Source organism: Canis lupus, chromosome 17 (assembly GCF_011100685.1).
Source record: "Canis lupus familiaris isolate Mischka breed German Shepherd chromosome 17, alternate assembly UU_Cfam_GSD_1.0, whole genome shotgun sequence".
Classification (NCBI taxonomy): Eukaryota; Metazoa; Chordata; class Mammalia; order Carnivora; family Canidae; genus Canis; species Canis lupus.
Window position 1 is genome coordinate 31,362,133 of NC_049238.1, and position 26,674 is coordinate 31,388,806.

The 26,674-nt window shown below is 40.1% G+C and overlaps 1 protein-coding gene and 1 long non-coding RNA gene across 2 annotated transcripts in view; one reads left to right on the forward strand and one right to left on the reverse strand.

The window, feature by feature from the left end:
- Positions 1-225: 225 nt before the first annotated feature.
- The window catches only part of CDKL4 (cyclin dependent kinase like 4), a 34,604-nt gene continuing 8,155 nt past the window's right edge, over positions 226-26,674 (reverse strand). The window contains 7 exon segments of the mRNA NM_001313879.1: positions 226-680; positions 2,934-3,068; positions 7,293-7,349; positions 9,268-9,350; positions 10,738-10,935; positions 12,168-12,258; positions 18,629-18,701. Of these exon segments, the coding sequence (NP_001300808.1) occupies positions 579-680; positions 2,934-3,068; positions 7,293-7,349; positions 9,268-9,350; positions 10,738-10,935; positions 12,168-12,258; positions 18,629-18,701 (739 nt within the window). The 3' untranslated portion in view covers positions 226-578.
- LOC106559883 lies at positions 10,671-16,469 on the forward strand. Its single transcript, XR_005372337.1, has 4 exons — positions 10,671-10,959; positions 11,948-12,018; positions 13,456-13,541; positions 16,417-16,469. It is a non-coding gene; the product is annotated as an uncharacterized LOC106559883 (long non-coding RNA).

Here is a 26,674-nt window from a genome sequence, read left to right on the forward strand (position 1 = left end):
AAAATTAGAATCATCAATGTCTCACGAGACAGAGAAAGTAGAGTCTGCCCTGAAATCGAGGGATAAACCTACATGACATTTCAAAGTTCCCTTCCTCCACCAATATAAAATCCAGCATTACTCAACAGAGTTACAATAAGAGTGAATTAAAATGCAGAAACATAATGTCATTCCTTAGACAAACAACAGCTAGGCAAGATATTTGATAATGTTCTAAGACATTATGTAGTCAGGTAAGCTGAAATGACATATGTAAATCTTTTTTTAAAAATCAACATACAAGCCCACAAATTCTCAATATAAATTGCCTCGGGAGGGGCTGCTCTGATGAAATTGAAAATGTCTCCTCCATATGTGCAGTTTCAGACTCTATAACATTTAAAGAAAATGTTCTAAAAGATAAAGTTGGCATATAAAAAGCACGGGCAGAGGAATCAGTAATGATCAGAGCAAAACAATTCTAGAAGGCATCTTAATTTTCATATGGCTCATTTGCATCTGAAACACTGAGAATTCCTATCTCTCTTGTACAAAAATGTGTACATATTAAATTACTTTCCACTTGAAAGAACATTTTCCTAAATGTTTGGAAGATGATCAAATTTTAACTGGAGGACTTGTTTTCTTCCATCAGGTGTGGGGGAGATGTGGCTTCCTGGTATGAGAGGCAACAGTTGATTCTAATAGCAGAACAAGACAAAAATAAGAAAGTAAATGGAAAATAATTCCTATTTGTACAGTTTGATTTAAAGATGATAAAACAAAAAGGATACACATGATACAAAGATGTCAAAAGACATCAATTTAAAAATCAAATAGGGTTACCCTTCCAAAAATTGTGATACTCTGATACTTGAAAATTAGGTTCTATTACTTATTCTATTACTATACTTATTATTACTTATTCTAGGATCCTCAAGGGTGTAGCTGATTTATTTCAGTACATTCATTTCTGAGTATCTCAGTGTTTAAAAGCTACATGCCCACCAGGTGTTAGGCAATAATTCCAAGAGTCTACTTTCTACCTGTCTTAAATTTTTAATTTCAGCATATTAATTTTAGGATATTGGCAAAACAGTAAAGATTTAAAACCTCTTTCCTATCAGTTGTTTAAACAATATTTAGTCTTAAGGAAATTGCTGGTCACTTACTCAGAGATCTAGGAGTTGGGATCTAGGTAGAAATTTGAACTCACAAAGCAAAACCACATTGAATGAAAAAAATCTTTTTGAATTTTTAGTTTATTTTCTGATACGGTAAAATGCTTAGGGAAGAGGCACATGTTCAGAAAGAAAACCAGAACCTGAACGACATCCCTGTCTTTCTCTTGGCCTTTCTCTCCAGAGACTTCGGCTGGTGGCGGAAGGTGTTAGGCCTGGTCTCAATGATAGGTGCTCTAGTAAGGCTTTCTTGTAAAGTGGGCTGGGATGCAGGTGACTGCATAAGGATGGAGAACATGACATGAGTTCTGTAAATGAGATTATCTAGGTACATGCTGCTCTCTGTGCCTCTTTTCCTTCTGGAGAAATAAAGTTCCTGATCTGTATCAGCTGGGCTAGAGGGTATTAAGGAATGGGGAACACAGCCTCTGACAGGAGACTAGAAGGGGTGAGTGTGAGAAACTTGAATCAGGAACCAAGGGGATCCTTGGATGACCTTAAGGTGAGTGTGGGAAACTTGAATCAGGAACCAAGGGGATCCTTGGATGAACCAAGGTTCATCCTCCCAGGCCAAAGGTAGGGAATCTGGTGAGATGTTTTTAAGGGGATAGTGTTTTTATGCACAACTCACCCTGTATTTCAAACTGCTGCCTCAGACTTATTTGAGCAATGCTAATCTTTCAGTTTAGTAAAGCGTATTGGGCTTGACTTGCAAACACATAACTCAAACAGCAAAAGATAAAATGGTCTATGCAGCAAAATTTTGAAAATCATCTTAATATGTCATCTTGTTGATTGGTTAGATCTTTCTCAACAAACTTTGATTTTAATGATCAAAAATTTGAAAAGACAAAAACCCCTGCTTTCTTCCTATATAGTAGACATGCTAATGAGAAGATAAGTGACCAATAAGTAGATCAAAGGTTGAAGCTTAAGCAAACATAGAATGGGATGATTGTCAGTCTGATAAATTGAAAATTACATCTTCACTTATTAATAAGCAATGTTCGTTTATTTATTTATTTGGATAGTATTTACCAAGTACCTTCTATGGGGCAGACACTGTTTTAGGTGCTGGGGATACAAGATAGAAAATAAACTTCAAACCAAAACATACCCACTTCCATGGGGTTTATGTTTCAACTTCAAAGTTTTTCTGAAACCAAGTAAACCAAGTAAAGCACCTTAAAAAACGCAGAATCGGTATTTGTCATATTCATCATATTATTCTATGATATTGGCATTTTTTAGGATAGAATTTGGTTCCCAGGTGTTTGAGTTTCATCTCTTAGTATCTGCCAGAGCTTGTCGTTGGTTTTGAGGAAGAGCCTAGGGAAGACAGGCTTGGGTGCCTGCCATCGGTAAAAAGATGGCAGGTCAAGTTTCTTTTAATGGTGCGTCTGGAGGCATCAGGAGGGTCCCAGGATTCCTCTGTAATGTTCAAACTCAGTCTTGCTGTCATTAGGGATTTTTTTGTATGAAGTTGTATTTCAGGTACATGATCTGGCAGGTGAACTATCCAATCAGCATAGCAAAAAGCTGAGCAATACTCTGACTCAAGTATGTTTGGAATAAGATTTTGCAACAAATTTGAATATTTCCATAGTTTTATGGTTTTATTACATCAATCACCAAAAATTTATTAAAATAAACAAATATAACTAAACCAGTACAAAGAAAGGTCTTGGTGTCCACCTACTCTCACTTTGAAAGGTAGAAAAAAGAAAATAAAAGAATAATTTTTATAGCACTTTAACTTTTGAACTGAGGTACCTGCTGACGTCTTCTGTTTCTTCCTTCAGTATGTGCTTTTCTTTTAATATGGTCCTCGTGAAAAGAATCAAAGTAGGGACTCTCCAGGAGTTGGGCACAGGTTAATCTGTCATCAGGATTCATCTTCAGACACTCCTTTGGAAGAAAATAAAGTATTAAAAGAGAGCCTTTTTTGTTACTGTGCCCCAAAACTGAATAACTTGTTAGAGCAAATAAGAGTTTAGAAAATCTTCAGGTTTGCAAATGATCAAGTACTTGAAACTTGTTAATATATGGAATTGCTTTTCCTTTTGCCATTTCAAAGTCTTGAGGGTAAAATTGACCATTCAGTGTCTCTGGAAGGGAGCTACAAGTAGGTCAGGTGATTCTACCAATGACATCTCTTCATTACTTGTCAAAGTAAATAGTTTGTGGGACACTTCAAGTGTGATCCTGTGTGTGATCTCGGCTGCACCAGCATTACGTGGGAACTTCTTATAAATGCAGTTCTTGGGACGCCTGGGTGGCTCAGTGGTTAAGCATCTGGCTTCTGGCTCAGGGCGTGATCCTGGAGACTGGGATCGAGTCCCACATCGGGCTCCCTGCATGGAGCCTGCTTCTCCCTCTGCCTGTGTCTCTGCCTCTCTCTCTCTCTTTGGGTGTCGCTCATAATAAATAAATAAAATCTTTAAAAATAAATAAATAAATAAATAAATAAATAAATGCAGTTCTTGCTCAGGCCAAAGCACCGGGGGTGGGGCCCAGCAATCTGCATTTGATAAGCCCTCTGGGTGATTCTGATACTGCTCAAGTTTGAGAACCACTAGTTTAGAGAGATGGGTGAAGTATGAGTGTTCATAATGAAACCAGTCTAAAACCTGGATAATTGACATATATATTTATATAAGAAAAGCTAGAGGCAAAAAGGAAAAGATAACATCATGACCCTTATATTAGAGGCTACTGGAAGCCTCTAGCTTTGCCTTCAGGAGAGGGGAAGACTCTGGCAGCAGTGGGGTCAGTGGAGTCCTGTCACAAAGATTTTCTTCAAGAAGCCCTGGTACTCTTTGGCCAGAGAATGGGGCTTTTCCCATGAAGAAACACAGATTATGATTCTTAAGGAATTAGAGCAGCCTTTGAACACCCAGGCACTGGAGACCTGAAATTTCTTGCCTCATGACCATAAATAGAGAAGTAAAACTTATCAACATAACAGACTTAGTTTTGAGGCATATGAGTGTCCAGATAATTACATTGACTCAGGCTGCCCCAGCCTGGGCTGCCCTGTGGTATGCGTTCCTCCTTAACCCCAGCTGACCTCAGGTCTCTGAGATCCTTACAAATGCTGCCACCCCTACAGTCTCACCTGCCCTTCAGAGCCGTGTCTGATTGGACCCGGTTTTAAGAAACAACTCTGCTCAGTCAGCATAATTAGATTCACCTGTCCTTCCACAGCCACTACCTGCTCCAAGCAGATCCCCCACCCTCACCACAAGTTAATGATTTGTGCCATAATTAAGTCTAACTGCTACCGGGGGTCTGTCTCCTCAAATTCTAACACTGTCAGGACTATAACCAGCACTAAAAGACTGATATTCAAAGATTCTGAATATAAACTGTAGTAGTCTATTTCTTCATCACGTTGCTCTGGCTTTTGCCTCCATCATTCCACGTAAGTGATTCCTGCCATTCATACCTATGACTTCCAGATTTATAAATCCAATAGGGAGATCATGTTCTCATCTCCACAGTATTAGACACTATTGACCACATCCTCCTTTCTCGAAACTCCCTTTGGCTTCCTGATGCCTCCCTTTCCTTTTTACCTCGTGACCACTCCTCAAACCAACCTTTGTTAACTTACCTCCTTCTCCACTGTGGGTGGATAGAACTCTTCCAGGCACATTCCTAGGCTCTTTCTGTCTCTCTGTTTCTAGCTAATCTCACTGATGCTTAATGGCTTCAATTATTAAGGTTTATCAGAGACTTCCACATGTATATTTCTGGTCCAGACCTCTCCTTTGAGCTCCAGACCCACATATGCAGTAGTCTACTTAACACTTCTGATTGGTCTCAAGGGCACTGTTATAGATTGACTTGTGTCCCACCACCCCCAACTATGGTGAAGTCCTAACTCCCAGTATCTCATCATGCGACCTTATTTGGAATTAGGGTCTTTACAAATGTAAAGGGTTAAGATGAGATCATAAAGCTCTGCCATAGATTGGCTACTGCATGCCACCACTAACTTTGGCTGTCACTGGCTGGCACTTCACCCATTTGAGCATTTTATTGCATAGATGGTAGTCTATTCCCATGGGACAACTTTCTGTTACAGTAGCTAGTATTTATTTGTTGTTAAAGATATTACTCAGCTATTAGAAATGACAAATACCCACCATTTGCTTCAACGTGGATGGAACTGGAGGGTATTATGCTGAGTGGAGTAAGTCAGTCGGAGAAGGACAAACATTATATGTTCTCATTCATTTGGGGAATATAAATAATAGTGAAAGGGAATATAAGGGAAGGGAGAAGAAATGTGTGGGAAATATCAGAAAGGGAGACAGAACGTAAAGACTGCTAACTCTGGGAAATGAACTAGGGGTAGTAGAAGGGGAGGAGGGCGGGGGGTGGGAGTGAATGGGTGACGGCACTGGGGGTTATTCTGTATGTTAGTAAATTGAACACCAATAAAAAATAAATTAAAAAAAAAGATATCTCAATTGCAATTAGTTTAAGAAAGTCTTCCTTCATTTAGCCTGGGGCAGGAGTATAGCAGACAGGGTGTGGCCCATGGAACAGCACAATCTTTGATGCACTTAGAGAATCCTTAGGTCTCAGATCAGATGTTACAGATATAAATCAAATAGCTGAGTGAAAAAACTAGCTTCATCCAGAAGTGGGCAGGCAAACATGGCACTTCACCTTTGGAGCTGAAGACAGGGAGTTTGTCCTATATCTTGGAGTATTTTTTTAAAAGGTTTTATTTACTTATTCATGAGAGACACACAGAAAGAGGCAGAGACTTAGGCAGAGGGAGAAGCAGGCTCCCCGTGGGGAGCCTAATGTGGGACTCAATCCTAGGACCCCGGGATCACACCCTGAGCCAAAGGCAAATGCTCAATCACTGAGCCACCCACGTGTCCCCCTTGGAGTTTTTCTGCCCTGGAGTTGCCTTCTAGGAAGTTTTTTTCCTCTGGTTAGAGGAGTAACCAGCAGAAGGCCTGGACCTACACCTGAGAATGGGTTGGGTTTGTAGTACTGGACAGATACCTCTCCACAGGAGGTCTTGCTAATACCTATTTAGCAAGGTGGGTCATAACAATCTGTCCAGAACAAGGTTAGGAAGTTGGACTTCTAGGACAGGGCCTTCAGAGTGCTGGATTAAGGCAAGTCAGAGCAGGGAGAGAGAGAGAAGGCAGCTGAGAGCCAGTGAAGCATTGGTAAGGGCAGTCTGAGGGCACAGAGATGCCAGGCTTTCAGGAGGACTCAAACCAAAGGAATCCAGCACCCTGGATAGCACCTTGGCAGTGACCTACCACTAGAACAATGGCTAGTCTATCTAATTGACTCTAGGTCATCCAGGTGGCTCTGCCTTCTAGATCAGATGATTTCTGAGCTAGGCTGTGTATCATAATCACCTAGGGGGATGTTTAAAGATGCAAATTCCAAGGTCCTATACAGAGAGATTATGCTTCTGTAACTCTGAGGTTAGATACTGGAAAGTATATTTTTAAAAAGCTCGTTCTGATGAGTAGTCATTCTGATGAATAGTATGGAAACCACTGCTATAGATAGAACTTAATTGGTTGCTAAAGATAGATACCTTTACTGATATCTCCATCCATATCCCACTAAGAGCTTTCAGTATCCATGGTGGATATAAGAGTCACATCTTCTTGCATGGGTCAGTTGGTCAAGCATGAATGGCAGCCTAATCATAGGTGAATTTCTTCTGCTTTATATTAGAATTTTAAAAATATTTTATTTATTTATTTATTCACGAGAGACACAGAGATATAGGCAGAGGGAGAAACAGGTTCCCTGCAGGGAGCCTGACAAGGGACTGGACCCAAGGATCCTGGGATCATGACTCAAGCTGAAGGCAGACACTCAACCACTGAGCCACCCAGGTGCCCCTGCTTTATATTAGAATTTGTCCTTTGTTTGACTATTTCTTTTGGGCCTAGTAAAAGAACTCTATCTAGCATCTTCATGTCTCTGAGTTTGCCTGGTCTATTAATTTTTTAAAAAATGATTTTAAATTTCATTTAACCCAATGTATCTAAAACATTATATTGTCAATCCCTCCCAGAGTTACCAGCTTCAATTATTACAATTTGTAGTCAATAATGGTTATAATTGATTCCTAAGTACCTTCATGAAATTCAAAGACATGGGGTGAGCATCTGAGAACTTTTCTTCAAGAGTTTCCTAGAAAACAAAATAAAGAATTTCAATGTTACATAACAACAAAGTTATGTTTATTTTGAATATATTAGAAGTAAGTGCACTCTGGAGAAAGACCTCCCCTAGGAGACTAGATAATTCCTTTTAGGGACTTTCTTAAAGTCCATTTTTATATAATTTTACACTATAGTACAAAGGTTAAAAGACAAAAGCTGGAATTTTTCTTAATTTCACATTGTCTTGCAATTGATGCTTGGTAAATGTGAACTCCTAATTTCCCTGAAATCCTACAACAGTACTTTAATAGCTGTGCCAGGTCTACTTATAGGGAATGCTTTGAGCATTAATGAAAATGTGTTGAGCTACATGTGTATGAGCACTATAGAAAGCAACAGAATGATAAACACAAAATTCAGAATAGTAGGGAAGGAAGAGAATGGAATTAAGGGAGGAGCACATAGGGAAGGGGAAGCTTCAAAGATTTCAAATATAATAGTAATAGTCTCCTTTATGGTTTTTAGTTTTTTTTTAACTTTTTTTTTTTTTTTTTTTAGGTTGGCTCCACACCTAGTGTGGAGCCCAACGCAGGGCCTGAATTCACAACCCTGAGATCAAGACCTAAGCCGAGATCAAAAGTCAGACACTCAACCAACTGAGCCACTGAGGTGCACAGGTAATAGTCTCCTTTAACTAGGCAGCAAGTATTGTGAATTTGTATTCCATTCTTTAAACTAAACTGTTACGTAAATGTTCTTTTGTAATTCAACTTCTAACCTTGTTAATTCAATTTTAATCTTTTGTTGTATTTATTAAAACCTTTAACAAATATAGGGGCACCTGAGTGGTGCAGTAGGTTAAGTGGCTGACTCTTGGTTTTGGCTCAGGTCATGCTCTTAGGGTCCTCAGATCCAGCCCTGGGTGGGGATCCACACTCAGCATGTAAGTCACTCAGCCTGCAAGTAGGCTAAAGTTTCTCTCTCCCTCTCTCTCTATTCCCTCCCCCACCCCCACTCACTCATTTGTGCCTTCCAGCTTTCAAATGAATAAATCAATCTTTTTTTAAAAAAAAGCGTTAACAAATATAAAAAAAGAAATCTAGTATATATCAAAGTATCATATGAAATATCAAATTTAAAATAAACAGGGTGTCTGGAGATGGTTGGGATCATTTGAACCTCAGATTGTTCACATGGCTATGAACCATAATATGGCTTTACAGACTCTCCCCATCCCTGCACCACTCTTGTGCCAACACAGCCTAAATGTGGGCAAACATCTCTTCTAACAGTCCTTTCAATCTATAGGCAGAATTTAGACCACATGGAGCTTTAAAAGTCATAGCCCATGCTTAGCTAACACAGACAGGAAATCAATGTCTAGAGAGAGTAAGAGTGTCAAGTAGTCACTGACACATGCCCAAAGAAAGGCAAAGAACACAGCAAGAGTGTAACCGTGATTAATGTGGTTTAGAGTTTTGGTTTGGATACAATGAGGATCATTTTGTAGAATGACTTTCCACATGAAAATATCTGTTGTGAAGAAATGGTTTTTATGGACTTGGGCTTTGTTTTACAAGCTGAAAAAATAGAGAATGCATGTTATCAAAATAAAGAAGACTATACAGTAAGTACCATTTAACAGTAGACAATTATTTTAGGGAAAGGTACTGGGTGTTTTGACTAAAGGATCAAGGTATTTATGTAAGGTACTAAATAAACTTTCATTCCAAATTTAATATTAAGTTAATCTTTGACTAGATAGGGCAAAGAGACTTTTAAAGCATTCTCTGGGTTAATTTATATCATTTTAATACAACTTCTTTGATCTGTGTGTCAGTGTGCCAGAAGGAAAACAGGAGCCAAAAGTTCAGATATTTTTAAAAATACTCCTTTAAAGAAAGCTGCAACACAAATAATAAAACATCCAAAATTGAGCAGTTTACCATGTCTTCTGGCTCAGGAATACTGATGCCATGGAAAAACTGGTTACTTTTGAAGATAGATTGATGTCTTGGGATTAGTTTTCCTGTAAAATACAAACCATGCAACTCATGATAAATTTAATAAAAATAAAATGTTTAAATGGTTAACTTCTGAGGTCCAGATATATAAGAATACTAAACCTGATTATTCCTTCCAGATTTGGAAGGAAGTGAGTCGCTGCAAAAACATGCCTCCTCAGGGAAGGTCAGTTCTCCCATGCAACTCTTTTAGTCATATGTGGCTCGGTCTGCCATGCAGCTCTCACCAAAAGAGTAGGTATGAAAACCATATTGAGGGCTTTACACACATGATCTCATAACTGTCTCATAGTAGTTGCTATTTTTAATTTGGAAAATGAGGCTCAGAAGCTTAATAACCTGTTTAAAGTCACATGGTCATTAAGAGACAGATGCAGGACTCACACTCAGGTCTGTCTAATGTCTGCTTAATGTAAATTTGCACAGTCCTTTTAGAAATAAACCAAACAATATATACTTAAGGCATGGCTTGTGGTGATACTCTACCCTACATTTTTCATGCTGTGAGTTCTCCAGAAGAATGTGTTGGAACCAAACAGGGACGTTCATCAGACCAAACAGCAATGTGGTTCCATTGCCTAGCAGCCACGCTGCCAGGATAGCCTATGGGAAGGAATTAATAAATACCTATTTTGTGTGTGGATGTATTGCTTTCCTTGAGTCCCTGCTGTTTGGTGTAAAGCTATAGCTAACCTTCTGGTTACATCCTCTGCCAACTGCCACAGATGCTGACACATGGTGAAAACTTATGAAAAAGGCCCCTTGAATCCCATTCCTGCTTTGTATGTAACTGTTGTATGACTTCATGGAAGCTCCCTGAGCCTCAGTTTCCTCATTTGTAACACAGACACAACTAAAAATGTTATGTCCTTAATGGGTTTTTTCTTGTATGTCCTTAAGACTGAAGAGACGTGTGTGAAAGTAATACGTAAATTCTAAAGTGCTATACAAAGGAACAGAGTTGAGTTGCAACAGAGACTGCAGAGCATACAAAACCTAAAATATTTATCATCGAGCGCTTTATAGAAAAGTCTGACCCTTGCTCTAGAGTTGGGGGGAAATCTCTTTTACAGTGGGCAGAAATAACATTTGATCAAATATCTCTTAGAGTCAGCTCTATGCAGATGACTCCTATTTTAGCCTGATACAGAAAGTAAGTATATAGCTTATTCCATGGCTAATTGACTTGACTTGGAAAGGTACCTGAGAGCTCCTCACTGAGAGGAGATATGGCTCTGCATTGAGAAAATGGTTGGACTTTGGCTACAGCCCAGAACAAGCAACTGAGCAGCACTTTGGAGAAGCAAGAAAGCTCTCGTTCATTACAGTGACGTCCTCTTCTATCACTGTAACAATTTAGCAACTCTGTAAGTCATAAAATGCAACTCATACCCAGTGTTCTGATGATCAGATAAAGCTGGTCCACATCTGATTTTCCAGGCCAGAGTGGCTGGCCTGTCTGAAGCTCTGCAAAAACGCAGCCAATAGCCCATATGTCTACTGAAGAACCATACTGTGTGTCTCCCACAAGAAGTTCAGGAGCTCGGTACCATCGGGTAGCGACATAGTCCGTGTAGGCGTCTCCTGGAACTGCAAATGCGTCAGTCAGATCAGGTGGGTCACATTCCTTTACCATGTGAATGACTCTGGGAGCTGGTCTGGCATTCAGGCAGGCTTCAGTGACTCTGAGGCCACAATACTCCTAACAGTTGAGGCAGTGAAGCACTAACTGTGTAAATACTTCCACTGTGTGCTCAGGTAGGAAAGTCAACTCCCAAGGGTCTTTCAGCTTAGCATCTATATCATCCTACATTTGGGGTGGGGGCAGGAGTGAGGGTTCCTGTAGTGTAACCTCAAGTTGAAACCAGCTTCCAAGTGTATCATGAAGCTACCTGCGTCTGGTCCTATCAGGATACTGATTCTGGGCGCAACCACCTCGTGGTGAATTGTTGCTAATGCGTGTTTTTGCTTGCCCGACAATTCTAGATTCAGGGAGAAATAATGCTTTGTTCCCTTGCCCTTTGATTCCCCACTGTCTGGGATGACTTCCTCTTTTCTTTTCTTTCTCTTCTTTCTTTTCCTTCCTTCCTTCCTTCCTCCCTCCCTCTTTCTTTTTACTTTCTTTTCTTTCTTTCTTTTTCTCTTTCTTTCTTTCTCTCTCTCTCTCTCTCTCTCTTTCTTTCTTTCTAGATTTTATCTATTTATTTGTGTGTGTGAGAGAGAGAGAGAACAAGTGAGAGTATGAGCCAGGGGCAGGAAGAGGGAGAAACAGGCACCCTGATGGGCAGGGAGCCTGCCCTGGGGCTCAATCTCAGGACTCTGAGATCATGACCTGAGTCCCCTGGGCGCCCCCACTTCCTTTTCCTTAGCACTGTCTCTGAAGCCTCTCCTCAACTTTTGGTTTACTATTCTAGTTGCACCAACCCCATGTGGGGTTTTCATGACCTCTCTGGGGCACAGTAATGTCTCCCTCCAGGGAACCATCTGCACCCTTGCTTTGGTACTTCACTGTGAGCCATCTAGTTTTATTCTTTTGTTTCTTGTACTTCAGATTATAAGTGCATGAAGAATAGAAATGCATCTTGTAATTCTTTTCCTCTAGGAGGCAAAGCACATGAATGTGACATGCAATAAATTTGAGTGGAGTGGAGCAGAGCTGTAGTGCAAACCAAGGTACTGGCTAAAAGGTAGACGTGAGCCTTTCTTCTTTGAAATAATCACAGTGTCACATTTAGCATCTATCTGTTCCATTTCTAAAGTAAGAGTTTATCTCATTTCATAATCATCTGAATTGGATGAGCAAGTGAAAAATTGCTACTTACTCAGAATTCGTGCAAACCCAAAGTCACAGATCTTGATTATCCCTTGCTTAGTTATTAGAATATTTTCAGGTTTTACATCTCTGTGAATACACTGTAAGATAATATTTGATTATTTCTCAGCGTCATCAAAGTGACAAAGCATAATAAACATTATTAGTTTAAATGATAAACACAGCTTATGAGATCAAAACAAATATGCTTTTCCTTCATTTTTCTAAAAGAACTTTAATTGGCAGGTTTTCACTTGTAAACCTTATCACACCAAAAGGAAAAAAAAAATCAAAATGCTGCTATGGAGGTGAAGAAATAAAACTATAATTGTTGGATAAGAAAACTTTTTTTTTCTTTGAGAAGGCAATGCCACACAATTATTTCTTTTTTCTTTTCTCTTTTTAAATATTTATTTATTTATCCAGAGAGAGAGAGAGAGAGAGTCAGAGACACAGGAAGAGGAAGAAGCAGGCTCCATGCAGGAAGCCTGACGTGGGACTCGATCCCAGGTCTCCAGGATCACACCCCGGGCTGCAGGCGGCGCTAAACTGCTGTGCCACTGGGGCTGCCCCACACAATTATTTCTTCCACATTTTACTGGGCTCTACTTAAACTGTAAGAGGTAAAACCCTAGATGAGATTAGACTCAATCTACCTCTGGTAAGAACTGTTGCCCAAAAATCACAATTCAGTTAAGTAAGTATTGCAGATTTGGGAAACTGGAAAATACATGTGAATGATAGAAAACATTTCTTAGGGGGATCCCTGGGTGGCTCAGTGGTTGAGTGTCTGTCTTCGGCTCAGGGCATGATCCTAGAGTCCTGGGATTGAGTCCCACATCAGGCTCCCTGCATGGAGCCTGCTTCTCCCTCTGCCTATGTCCCTATGTCTCTGTCTCTCTCCCCGTGTCTCTCATGAATAAATAAATAAAATCTTTAAAAAAAAGAAAACATTTCTTAAAAATTGGCTTATATAAAAAATTTGGCTTATAATTAGAGCGACCATATTATTTACTGACCAAATTGGGATGTGTAAAAGGATCTCTGTTAGTAATCAATGCCAGGACAACAGGAACAAACCACAAGGGTCCTGGGTAAGTTGGGAGCTATGGTCACCTACTTCTCTGGCATCAGGGGATGAGGACCACTTCCACTCCCTCAGCAGGGAGCTAACCTGGAGGGATTAGCAGCTCTCCTGAGAGATGACCACACAGTGCTGTCTGCTGGGCTCCCTCCTAGGAGAGCAGGACACCATGAGGCATTCTCACATCACAGAGGCTCCTGCTATTTCTCTCTAGGTAGAGACCTGACAGTTTGCTGCATCACTGAAATGACCCTGAGTGGAGCATGGGCTCCTCGTTGGACATGCGAGGACCAGGCTGAGGTGAGGATGAAGGCTGAGTGAACCTCCCTCTTCCTTCTTCTAGAAATGGCTGCTCCATGTTCTCAGAGGCTCTCTGAGAACACAGCTCAGGCCCTATTCCTCAGAACTTTATCTTTCCAGTCCTTTCTCCCAAACAAGCAAACAAAATTGATGTTGTTCTTCTACAGATCAGCCCTCATATTGAGCTCTGTCCTTTTCAAAGTACTTGCACATGAATCATTTCATTCCTGCCACAATCTTGTGAATGCAAGACTCCACTGACAGGGTCCCTGGAGGAAGTGTCACAGTAATTTGCTCCTTTTGCCTCACTCCTCTCCTATGCTACTGGTCCCTTTATAAATTCCTGCTACATTGACAATTCTGAAATAATTTTTCTTTGCTTCTATTGGAGCTATCTGGGAAGAGAAAAAGCTGAATCCAAAATCATTTGAGGTCACAAAAATGGCAGTGGTAGTAGAAGTTTGTTCCTACTTAGTCTCAATTATTGTCAACTGTCTCACGATTTGTATGACCAAAAGAAGAAAACTCTAGCCCTCTTTAATGTCCTAAGGCCTTAGATATTAATTTTTTAAGGATACATTGCTATAATATATACCAACATAGTTTTGAGATCCTATCTTTTAAGCAACACAGTTATGAAACTTGGATTAACACTGAGTTCTCTTCACAATAGTTGGTGATTTACTAGGAATAGATTGTGTCCCTCAAAAGAGTTTGCATCAAATCCTACAATTTTTGGACTATGTGTGGCATTATCAAGCAGATGGACTTACACTGACACTTGTTTTTTGGCCTATTTAAATATGATTTTTGGATCTAATGCAAATCCATGCAAAATTTTTAGTAATTTATTTTCCAACCAAAAAATACAAAGGCAAATGAAGTATTGATGTTTCCCAAAGAAACAGAAAAAAAAAATATATGGGTGTAGGTGCAGGTAAGAGAAGCAACAAAATAATGAGGAATAGGATACTGAATAAAGAAAAAGAGTAAGAATCTCTGGAACAGTAAGAAGTCAAGCAAGGAGAATGGAAGCCGCTGAGTGAGTCACAGAATATTCACTTTCTCGGTTGCAAAGCCACACTCAGTGCTAACTCGGTAGTACTTCTTGCAATCAGCTTACTTTCCACCAAAGAACAAGAAACCTGCAAGTCACCGTGACAGAAGCAGTTCTTTTTAATAACCTGGGTTGCATACACAGTTTTAGAAAACATTGCTCATGTTGGGTTATTGTGGTTAATGTATAATCTCATTTTAACTGGCTCACAAGCCAACAAGAAAAGATATCCACGACTCTCAACTTTAAGAAACTCCAGAACTTTCACAAATTGCTTCTCATACAACCTGATCAAATAATAGTTTTCTTTCTTTCTTTTTAAATGTTTTATTTTTAAAGGAATCTTTACACTCAAAATGGCGCTCAAACTCATGATCCCAAGATCAAGAGTTCCTGGCTCTACCAACTGAGCCAGCCAGGTGTTCCTAAATAATAGTCTTGTTATCTGAGGTCATCCTCTTTGAGCTTCACAGATGGATACTAATACAGCAGTGAGGAAAAGGACCTCCTTCTTGACAGCCAGAACATAAATATGAAGAAGATGATGATGGATGTTGCAGCCCAATACACACATTCTTTGAAGTCACTGTAGTTTTGGCATTTTGAGATAAAGTTCTTTTTGTCTAATATATCAAGTATATAAAAATCCATGAGTTCATAATGATACTAAATGGGTCACTTTAGTTAACTCATTCTAGCAATATTATTGGGTGAGAAAGAACAAAATGAGTAGGTATTTTCTTAAGTCCAGTGCTTCTCAAAATTTAATGTGCACGTGAATCTCCTAGAGATCTTATTAAAATGCAAATTCTGGTTCAGTAGATCTAGGGTGGGCCTGAGGATCCTGCATTTCTAATGAGCTCCCAGGTGGTCTCTGTTAACTACACTTTGAGTAATAAGATCTTAATTCCTTACTACTTTAACCTTCCTTGTCTTAGTTCGGATCACCACTCTGGAGATAATAAGTAGTCCTGGTTCCCATAGGTTGAAAGTTGTGAATTTTCAGCAACACCATTGGGTTAGATTGCCTTATCTGTTCTTTGAGAGTATCATGAGGGTTCCTTTAAAAATAAGGGGGGGAGGGTAAAGGTTTTAGATGTAGTATTGTAACAGTTTATACATGACCTAAATTTTTTCCTTTGCATGCATTTTAGTAATAGATAAAATAAGAAGATACACAAAGGCTTACCATAGCATAAGAAAATGAGATAACCAGAGTTCAGAAGTAATTCCCATGTTGGAGGAGGGAAGTGTGTCTGAAAAATTATCTTTTTTTTTTAAAAGATTTATTTATTTATTCATGAGAAAGAGAGAGAGAGAGAGAGAGAGAGAGAGAGAGAGAGAGGCAGAGACACAGGCAGAGGAAGGTACAGGCGCCATGCAGGGAGCCCGACAAAATTATCCATTTGTAATAGAGGTCATGGATTATCAATTGGAGGTTTTAAAACTTAAGATACAGAACATTTCTGAGCAGAGAAATGATGGTAGTTGCACTGAGCTATAATAATGTTTGGTCTGCTGGAAATTATAAGTCACAATTAGGTAGGTAAGCTGATTGATTCATTCATTCATCTAGTTATTCAACAAATATTTATTGAGTGAGCACCTTTTATATAAGAAGACCATGCCAGATGTTGAAGAGATACAAAGATAAATCAGCCTCGATATTGCATTCAAGTTTATAAACTAGTACACAGGAAAGTGTCTGATAATAGAGATAAAGGACAAACACTATGATAAACAGAATTTTCAAAAATAATTTTAACTACCCATAACACTCCTACAAGAACCTTAGGTAAACTTTAACACTTCTGATAGCATGATGGAAAGCAACAGAGATGTGGTTTTAATTCAGCATCATCTTTAGTAAGTATTTGAAAGCATTTGCATCATGAAAACCAGACTTATGTATCTTGTGAACAGTATTTCTCTGTATTTTTTATTTTTATTTTTTTTAAGTAGGCTCCATGGCCAGCATGGAGCCCAATGTGGGGCTTGACTTCACAACCCTGAGATCAAGATCTGAGCTGATATCAAGAGTCAGGCGTTAAGGGGATCCCTGGGTAGCTCAGTGGTTTAGCCCCTGCCTTCGGCCCAGGGCATGATCCTGGAGTCCTGGGATTGAGTCCCACATTGGGCTCCCTGCATGGAGCCTGCTTCTCCCTCTGCCTGTGTCTCTGCCTCCCTCTCTTTCTCTCTCTCTCTCTGTCTCTCATGAATAAATAAATAAAATCTTAAAAAAAAAAAAAGTCAGGCGCTAAACTGAATGAGTTGCCCATGTATCCTAACAAAATACTTTATTTAAAATATAAGCTTTTGATTGATCCTAACAAACTCTTCATTGACTTTCTTAAAACTAAAGGAAGCTTCCCCTAAGTATTGAAATTTATTTCCATGATTCTGCATTCTTTTCCAGCAATCCTAGACTATGTTAGACATTCCACTGGCATCAACATTGACCGTATGGTAGTCTGTATCCTTGCTCAGGCACTGCCTCTGTCTAGGTACCAACTCAAAAGGTCTAGAGTTATTGTTTAAAAACTATCATTATATTAAAAGTCTCTCGAAGACAACTTAAAGAAGTTCCCACTGGTCCAAGATGGGACAATTTGAATGTTAGAGAGAATGACAATTGCAAAGGATTGAAACACATCGGTGATATAAGATCCATAAGTTTGTAATGATGCCTATAGTCCCCTAAAATCTTCATTGTTCACTCTTGGAGGTTGCTAAGATACCAACTTATCACTGTTTGTGTTAGCAAATAAAGGAATAATCACATCTTTATCTTATTGTATTTTACTGTAGCCAGAGTCCTTGAGGGTTGGTTCTTCTCCATATAATTCGAATTAATAAATGCAGATGAAATAATAGATTTTGAAAATCGCCATCTTTTAACCCTAATGAAATACTAGATATAGGCAATAAACAACAATGGATGCTAAAGCCATCAAGTAAAAAGGCTGACCAGGAAATTAATAATGGAGAGGATCAAACTAATAGCTCTTGAGTCCACTAATCTATTTTAAGATTATCAAAAGTGGAACAAGCTGACATATGCCTTGTGATGTTAACACAAGACATGTACATGTACAGCATTACATATGAAATATTCTTGTTTGAAAAACTGAACCTGAAATTATCAAGTCTCTAGACACAATACCAATTTACTAGAAATACAGGGAAAGAACAAGTTAAATGACACAGGAAGCAATCAGCCGCAAGGATCTCTGGAACACAGGAGTATTCCAAGTGTATTTCTTGGACCTGCAGCTTCAGTATTAACTGGGCAAAGGTTAGAAATGCAAATTCTTGGGGCCCTACCCTGGACCTCTGGAATCAGAAACTCTGAAGGGGCGGGGGCAGCAAACTCTATCTTAATGAGACCTTCATGGCAGATGATGCATCCTCAGGTTTGAGAACTATGGATCTAGAAAACTAACAATAAAAATAAAAAAAAAAATGATAGAGGAAGGGGGCCTGTTAGAGAACAAAGGACTCAGAAAACATTAAGACCAAAATCAAATCAAGTGCCATGGGGAGTTACACCACTGCTATCCTGCAAACTTATTTAACCCACTTTAAAAATGATCACAGGAGGGATCCCTGGGTGGCGCAGCGGTTTAGCGCCTGCCTTTGGCCCAGGGCGCGATCCTGGAGATCCGGGATCGAATCCCACGTCGGGCTCCCGGTGCATGGAGCCTGCTTCTCCCTCTGCCTCTCTCTCTCTCTCTCTCTCTCTCTCTCTCTCTCTGTGTGACTATCATAAATAAAACTAAAAAAAAAATGATCACAGGAATCTCCAATAGGATGGCAAAAGGAACATTAAATTTACACAAGCTTTTAATTCATAAGGATTTACTAATTTGGTTCTCATGGAAATTGGGGAGAAAAAAAAAAGGCCACAGATTGCATTCCCTATATTCTGTGACTGTCTTCCTTTCCCTCCATCCTTAGCTCTTTAAAGCGATCCCTGAGCTATTTAGAAGAAAAGAAGAAATTAACAAATATATTGGAAAATGTTACTTACGTTATGTTTATGACAGAAATTAAGAGCTTGAAGTGTTTGCCATAATACACTTTTGATCACTCCATCAGCAACTCTAGGGGAAAGAAAATGAAAATGGAAATGAAAACTAAGATAGAGTCAGGCGTGGGTGCTGGGACCAGAAATGGAGTGGGTAGGGCTTGCCATGGCCAACAAACACGGTGCAAAGGGTGTGCTGGAGATATTTTATTTGAATGTGTTAATGAAAATTGCTTTACTATGTTTTCTTTTTTTTTTTAATTTTTTTTTATTATTTATTTATGATAGGCACACAGTGAGAGAGAGAGGCAGAGACACAGGCAGAGGGAGAAGCAGGTTCCATGCACCGGGAGCCCGACGTGGGACTCGATCCCGGGTCTCCAGGATCGCGCCCTGGGCCAAAGGCAGGCGCTAAACCGCTGCGCCACCCAGGGATCCCACTATGTTTTCATTATAGATAATTTTCTCTTGCGATTTGAAAATTTTAGATCTGTAGAAATGATATATGCTTATCACAAAAATCAAACTATATTGAAACATAAAGGAATAGAAAGTACTGACTCAAAACTTGCTACCCCAAACTAATTGCTGTAACGTACAGTGGCTGTCTCTTCAGGTACCTGTATCTCTCCCTCTGTCTCTCTGCATTTTTAACTTTAATTTTCTGAGAGAGAGAGAGAGAGAATAAGAGTGAGTGAGTGTGGGGGGAAGGAATAAAGGGAGAGAAAAAATCTTAAGCATGCTCCATGCCCAGCACAGAGCCCAACGTGGGGCTTGATCTCACGACGCTGAGATCATGACCTGAGCCGAAATCAAGAGTCAGACACTTAACCAACTGAGCCCCACAGGTGCTCCTTTAATTTTAAATAAATGCATTCATATGGCTCAAAATTTAAAGAGTATAAAAGTATATCCACGAAGAAAAGTCTTCCATACCTGGGTAGTCCAACATTTCAATCTCTGCAACCTCCCCCACCTCTTTCAGAAACCTTTTATGCATAGGGGTATAAACACTAATGCGTCTACATCTATTTCGTGGTCTCATTATATGGATGTGTCATAATTTACTTACTTAGTTCCCACTGGTGAGCAATTAGGTTGACTCAGTTTTATTCCTAGAAACATTTCAATGAATATCCATAATCATTCATCTTATTACAGTTGTGCAATTATCTTTTTAGGGTGAGTTCCAGAAATGGGATTTCCAGAACCAATGGAGGGCACATTTTACATTTTGATCCTGCAGGTATGACCTTCAGGTAATCTGAAATGACCTTCAGGTAATCTGAAACCTGGTTTTGCAGGAAGGAAGGCATACTTGAAGACTGGCTTCCAGCAGTTTGGTGGTAAACACATTCAAGTAGGTGCTGTAGTTGTGTAACAGTTTCTCATACCTGGTAAGCATGCAGGTACGCAGCCAGGGCCAGCCAGGGAGCACACACGTCCCCTGAGAAGGGGAGGCTGGGTGCTTCTTGTCCCTGCAGAATCCTGGAAGTACTGGAAGGTATTTTCCCCTGCAGAACTGGGGATCTGGCAACTTACATTCTGCCTGGGAGTAGTCTACTTTGTCTAACCATCTCTATAAATTATAGCCATTACATTCCCTTTAACTTTCTGTTAGTATCTTTCCATTCATCACTGTCCCATGATGTGCCTTCAGTTAGACTGCCAAGCTACCTTGTCTAAAAAAGGTTATGCCCATTTACACGCCCACCAAACATCTGTGCATTAAAGTCCCTGTTTCCTCATTGTCTTGCCAACATCTGGTTTTGCCGATGTCATGTTTGCCAAACTGTGGTTAAAATAAAAAGATAGCTCATTTTGGTTTTCTTTTGCATTTCACTATTGGTGACTTTTGTTTTCACATGTTTATTGGACATTACGTTTCTTCTTTTGTGTACATCCTGCTCATGGCCTTTGTGTCTTTTTTGGCTATTTGTTTACTTATTTAAAAACTGATTCAGGGGATCCCTGGGTGGCTCAGCGGTTTGGCGCCTGCCTTTGGCCCAGGGCGCGATCCTGGAGACCCAGGATCGAATCCCACATCGGGCTCCCGGTGCATGGAGCCTGCTTCTCCCTCTGCCTGTGTCTCTGCCTCTCTCTCTCTCTCTATCATAAATAAATAAAAATTAAAAAAAAAAAGATCCTAACGCTAAAAAATAAAATAAAGTAAAAAAATAAAAAAAAAAAACTGATTCATGAAGACTTGATGATATATATATACCGGATTCTGCATATATGCTGCAATATCCATGTGTTGTTTATTTTTCAACCCTGTTCATGGGGATGAGGCTGCTGTTTACAGGTTTGAAAATCTGAAACACAAGATGTCTTTTGAAGATTTTTTTTAAAGATTTTATTTATTTATTCCTGAGAGACACAAGAGAGAAGCAGAGACATAGACAGAGGAAGAAGCAGGCTCTTCACAGGGAGCCCGATGTGGGACTCAATTCCTGGACCAGGATCATGCCCTGAGCCAAAGGCAGACGCTCAACTGCTGAGCCACCCAGGTGTCCCTGAAGAACTTTTTAATTAAAATATTTTAAATTAGATGTGTTTGGAATATCTAATATTCCAAATATCCCCATCACTTGGCCTTAATGTTTTATCACATTTGGAAATTTAAATCATATGTTTAGATCAGTTTTTAAAAACTAAACTCATCCTGTAGGTGTAGCTGGTCTTACAGAGGAGTGGGATGGCCTATGTATGACATAGGCATGGCATTAGCTAGAAGACCTCACCAGGAGGAGCTGCAGTACATGCTGAGAAACAGCAACAAGTACATGGAGGTATTTTTCGCAGGGCAGTTTTCTGATTTCAGGTCACAATTATGGCGGCACGTTCTTGATATCCATGGTCTGGTGGCAGCCCTTTGACTCCAGTTCTTCTGATTATTAAATATTACTAATTTTGAAAGCCCCTAGTTCTCAGTATTAAATCCCTTTCCACTGCAAGTATATAGGGCCATTTCTATTTCCTGTCTCTTATAAAAACAATCAAGCAATGTCGTCTCCAGCTTGGTTCTAGGCAAAGAGGGGAGAAAGATCAGGTTATGTCAAAATTCAGAGACAAAAAGAATAGTACAGCCATTTTGAACACTATGAGGCAAGGTTCAAATCCCAGCTGTGCTGTTTCCAAGTTTTATAACTCTGGGCAAGTTACTTGTGCCTGCAGTTTTCCTCATGTGTAAAAATGGAACAATGCCCCATGAGTTTATTGAGAAGACTATTCCTGGGCATCCGGGTGGCTCAGTCGGTTACATATCTGCCTTCGGCTCAGGTCATGATCCCAGACTCCTGGGATCAAACCCCAGGGGGGAATCTGCTTCTCCCTTTCCCTGCTGCTCTCCCTGCTTGTGCTCTCTCTGTCTAATAAATAAAATCTGAAGAGGAAGAGGAGGAGGAAGAGGAAGGAGAGGAAGGAGAAGACGATGATGATGACTATCCTCTAAGAGTCTGGGTTTTTATCTCTCCATGTTTAGGAAATGAGGGTCTGGGATCAGGTGAGACCAGAGATAGGACTGAGACCCTGTACAAAGACAAGAAGAACTCCAAGAGAATAGCAGTAAGAAAGAACAGGGAGTATAGGAGAAACAGTTAGGAAGCCAGGGTGGTCAAAGCATGGGTGAAGAAGTTGGTGAGGTTGGCAGGAGCCAAAGCACAGAGGGCCTTACAGATCTGGGTAAGTAGTTTGAATTTTATTCTAAGTCTAAGGGAAAGCCATTGAAAGGACTCAAGGTGGCAAGTGGCATAACATGGAGAATGGATTTCTGGGGTCAGAGTGGATACAGGAAGGTTGATTAGGTGGCAAATTTAATGATGCAGGTGAGATCTGGTGATTTGATTAGAGTGGTGGTGGTAGAGAGAAGGGAAATGGATTTCAGTCCTTGTGAGGGACTGTTAAGAGAAACATGCAGCCCAATTCATGTAGAAATGTAATGCTGGGCGGGATGTACGGACTGCAGGTCCGGGGGATCAAGTCCTGGAATTTGGAGATAGGGGCAAGTGTTCAAAGGCTGGTAGAACCAAGGTTTCTAGTGTTAATAACATGGAATCCAGCATGAACGAATGCCATAGGAAAGTCCTGGGTTCTTGCTGTGGAAGAAGAATGTTTGTTTTGTGGCATCTCATGGGAAGTGTCATGGTTCTGCTCTACACAGAACAGCTCAGATTTCGAGAAAGCAGGTTCCATCATAGGCACCACAACATATATTCAAAATACCAGCTACAAACAAATATCACTGATCTTACAAAGAGAAGATAGTTATCAAAGAGAAGACAGATTCACACAGTGCTCATTCCAGAAAGATAGAGGATTGCAACATTATTCAGCCAAAGGCAGCATGTTTCAAAGTGTTTTGAAGTGAAATCAAACCTTCAGAAGTCAACTGACACTCAGTGTTCCCTTACCCTGGGTAAGTGCAGAAACAAATACTGCAAGGAATAGTGAAGGCCTGAGAGCAAAAACCAGACGTCCTTACTCAAGGTTGAAGAAGGGTGTCATGATTGGGAAATTCAGACTGGATTGCTCAGGGACTGCTCTCTTGGGTCACTGAGACGAATCCGAATGCTGACATCAGGACTCATCATCTTTGCTTTAATTTGTTATACAACTTCACATAGGAAAACCTGATTTCATTGTCACTACCCGAGTAACACTGCCACTTCGGTAACCTCCTCCTCATTGATCTCCTCCCATAGGCCCACAGATACTCCACTTTGGCCCCATTGGTTTCTGTGGTTCCCTGAACATGCCAGGCTTGTTCACACCTCCAGATCCTTGTGTTTATTGTTCGTTCTCCTCCCCTCCCTACGCATTCTCTAACCCCTCCCTGTGTTTTCTTTCAATTCAAGGACTTCGTCTTATTCACTGTTGTAGCCCTGGGGGTACCTAGAATGGTACCTGGTATCTAATAGGTACACTTCACTAACCTTGTTTTACAGGCACTCTGGACATTTTATAAACCAGCACCCCATAATACATCCTTTTCATTTAAACTAGCTGGAGTGAATTCTGTTGTTGAATCCTGACTGGTTCAGAAGATGATACCAGAAGCGTTTGTGGGCAGGACACCAAGGCCTTGGGAATTGGGGACTGGCTATCTGATTTAATTGGGTCTAAAGGCGGGAGAACCTGAGTACCACTGGCAACTGGACTAGGTGGTAGATGGGCACCTAGAGACAAAACAATTGTTAAATCATCATCTGTGGTCATTTGGAATAAAATGCCCATTCAAGGCAAGCCTTTGGCGGACTGAATGTGACAGAACAACATGGGAAACAAATAATAAAAGTGGAGCAGGTTGGCTTTTTCTAACTTCATGAGAAATTTTTAAGAAGGATAGGGTTAGGGCTTTAATATCTTTGTTCAAGACCCACTTAGGAAGCCAGGAGTTTCAATGCTTGCCCTAAAAGATCCCTTTATTAATTGTGTGTGTGTAGAACTCACTTCATGGACCTTTAGGGATAACATGAAATGACTGAAAAATCAAACCAAGGAGAATAATCCTGCAGGGTGTTAAGTGATGAGATAGATTTAACTTACATGAGGTTAATTAATTTCTCAATTAACTGAGAAAGAGCTATCTATATTTCAAGAATTGAAATGTGACACTCAGGTGTATTTATATAGCTAAGAGCACCCCAACTTCCCACCAAACATCCTGTCTCATGCAAACTGGTCCCCAAACTTGTATGATGAGGCTGGTTTTGCCTTGACAGAAACCCTCTAATGTTCTCACTTGAGGTAGCTGTGTTGCACGGGGATAACCATTCTTCTCAAGGCTCCTCTCCCCAACACTTCTCAAGGTCTCCAAACCTTATCTAAAGTCAGATTTCAGGATGTCCCATGGGGCCTATTACAAAGTCAAACAGAGGAAGAGGTTTATGCAGCCAAAAGAACTATAAGATGTTGCTAATTTCCAATGGGGAATGCCTATGAGAATGGATTTCATTGATGTAGGACCAGAGAGGAAGAATCATAATTTTATATTGGACTGATTATTATAATATGGACACACTTACTAGAGATTCTAGTTTCAACAGACTACCTGGAACAGCTAGGAATGAATCTAGCTGATTACTAAACTGGTTGATTAAAACCTGGCTAAATGGCTGCCTATGGCAATTGAAGTTGAATGCCAGAAATCATTAGTAAAATGAGGAGGAGGAGATCCAAAGATCTGAGGAGATAGAGTGTTGGAGAGGATTTTTCATACGCAACATGCTCATCTACCTCTCAACTGTGCCTCCTCAAGGTGTTTAATGGTAGTGCCAATCTATGCTCTTCTCCAAACGCATGGTATGGCTTTCAGTTTTCTATTTTGGTAAAGAAGCAGAAGGATACCAGCCAATTGTACCAGGCTCTTCCTACCACCATAGTTTTCATTCCTTGGATCAAAGCCAGCTGGCTTCCCACCACCTCCCCCTCTCCCTTCTTCTAGTGTATTCATTTCAACTATCCAGGTAGGAAATGGGAAAAAAATCCCAAGGATGGATCTGTGGACCTACTAGGACAACTGTGAGATGGATTTGAGTCAAGATTTCATTTACCACCAGACTTAATGCTTCCTGCTTTCCATCCCTCTAAACTGACTGCAGTGTCTTTCAAGGTCACTGGTCACTGGTTTTACCTCAGAGCCTTGTCCAGTAATTCCTGAAATATAGGGTATTTCTCTTTTCCCAGTATGCAACTGTCCTGGTAAATGGCTACAGACTACTTTAGGGCAGGCTAAGAGGAGAATTAATTACAGATGTGTGATGTTACTGCAGGGCCATTCCTCAAGGACAGCCATCTTCCCTTGAGTCACCAGGTACTGGTTCTGTGAACTGGTTATTGTGGTGACTCAAGTCAAGCCTCTCACCAGTTTTATAGAACAAACAGAACCTTAGCAGTCTGCCCTTTTATTTTGGTTTGAGAGACCCTATGGTCAATTAGGCCATTTTGATCAATCACCCTTGGCTCTGTTGCCTGTTACAATTCTGAAAATGAACAACTACTATTTGGCCACTGTCATCCAGGGATCTCATCATCCCCACTGAAATCAGGAAGCCATTTCAAAGAAAGGCTCTCCCTACACTTCATTATCTGGGACATGATGCTTGTGCAACCCTCACTGATGTATTTCTCGGTACTCATGATTCACAGTCAATTTTCTACCAAACCACACCCTGTCTTATGGGAATTTTTCTATGAACAGTTAAGTGAGAGAGAAATTCAAGCCTTTTATATGTCAATTATACATCAATAAAGCTAAAGTTAAAAAAAAAAAAGAAACTGAAGAAGCCTGACTTACATATATACATAATGTGCTACTGTCAGCCAGAAGTGGAATGGACAGCTGTAGTTTTATAAACCCACTAGCTTTATAATACTATAATCACTTATAATTGTTCCTTTGCATTTCTGATTCCTCATTAGATCTTAATCTTCTTGAAGGCAGGATTATTCCATTATACATAGTGCAATGGGAAGGAAAATCCTTCCTCTGGCAGGGACGCAATTTCTCTCACATAACCAATTAACTTGCCCATTGTACTTACTATAGAACACAGCAGGGTCTTAGAGAATGGGAATAGATTATTTTAAGTTTAATCAGGTGATGCCAGTTTCAGCTGCTGTACATACATGTAGTTTCTTTACTTGAGCAAATCCAGCCCAGTCTCAGTACCCAGTACTCAGCATGCAGCTATTGATCTAACAAGTGCTTTTTTTTCTATCCAAACAGAAGACACCAAAGGTTTTATCTGGCAGAGGAAGCAGTACATTTTCACCATCTTAGTGTTAACTCAGCTCTTCTTAATGACACGATTTAGTGCTTGGATCTCTTGGTCATCAGCTAACCATCCCACAGCTCAGCCTACCTACCTGTCCACTATGTTGATTGCCTCATATCTGCACACCAGTTATTTATCCAAACTGTGAATTTACTCTATTAAACAATGGCTCAAATAGGATTGGTATGTGTGCAGTCTGGTTGTTTACCTGTTTCTATTCACTGGTTTTACACTCTCTTTGTTATTACTTAAGTAGGTTTTAAGAAGGGAG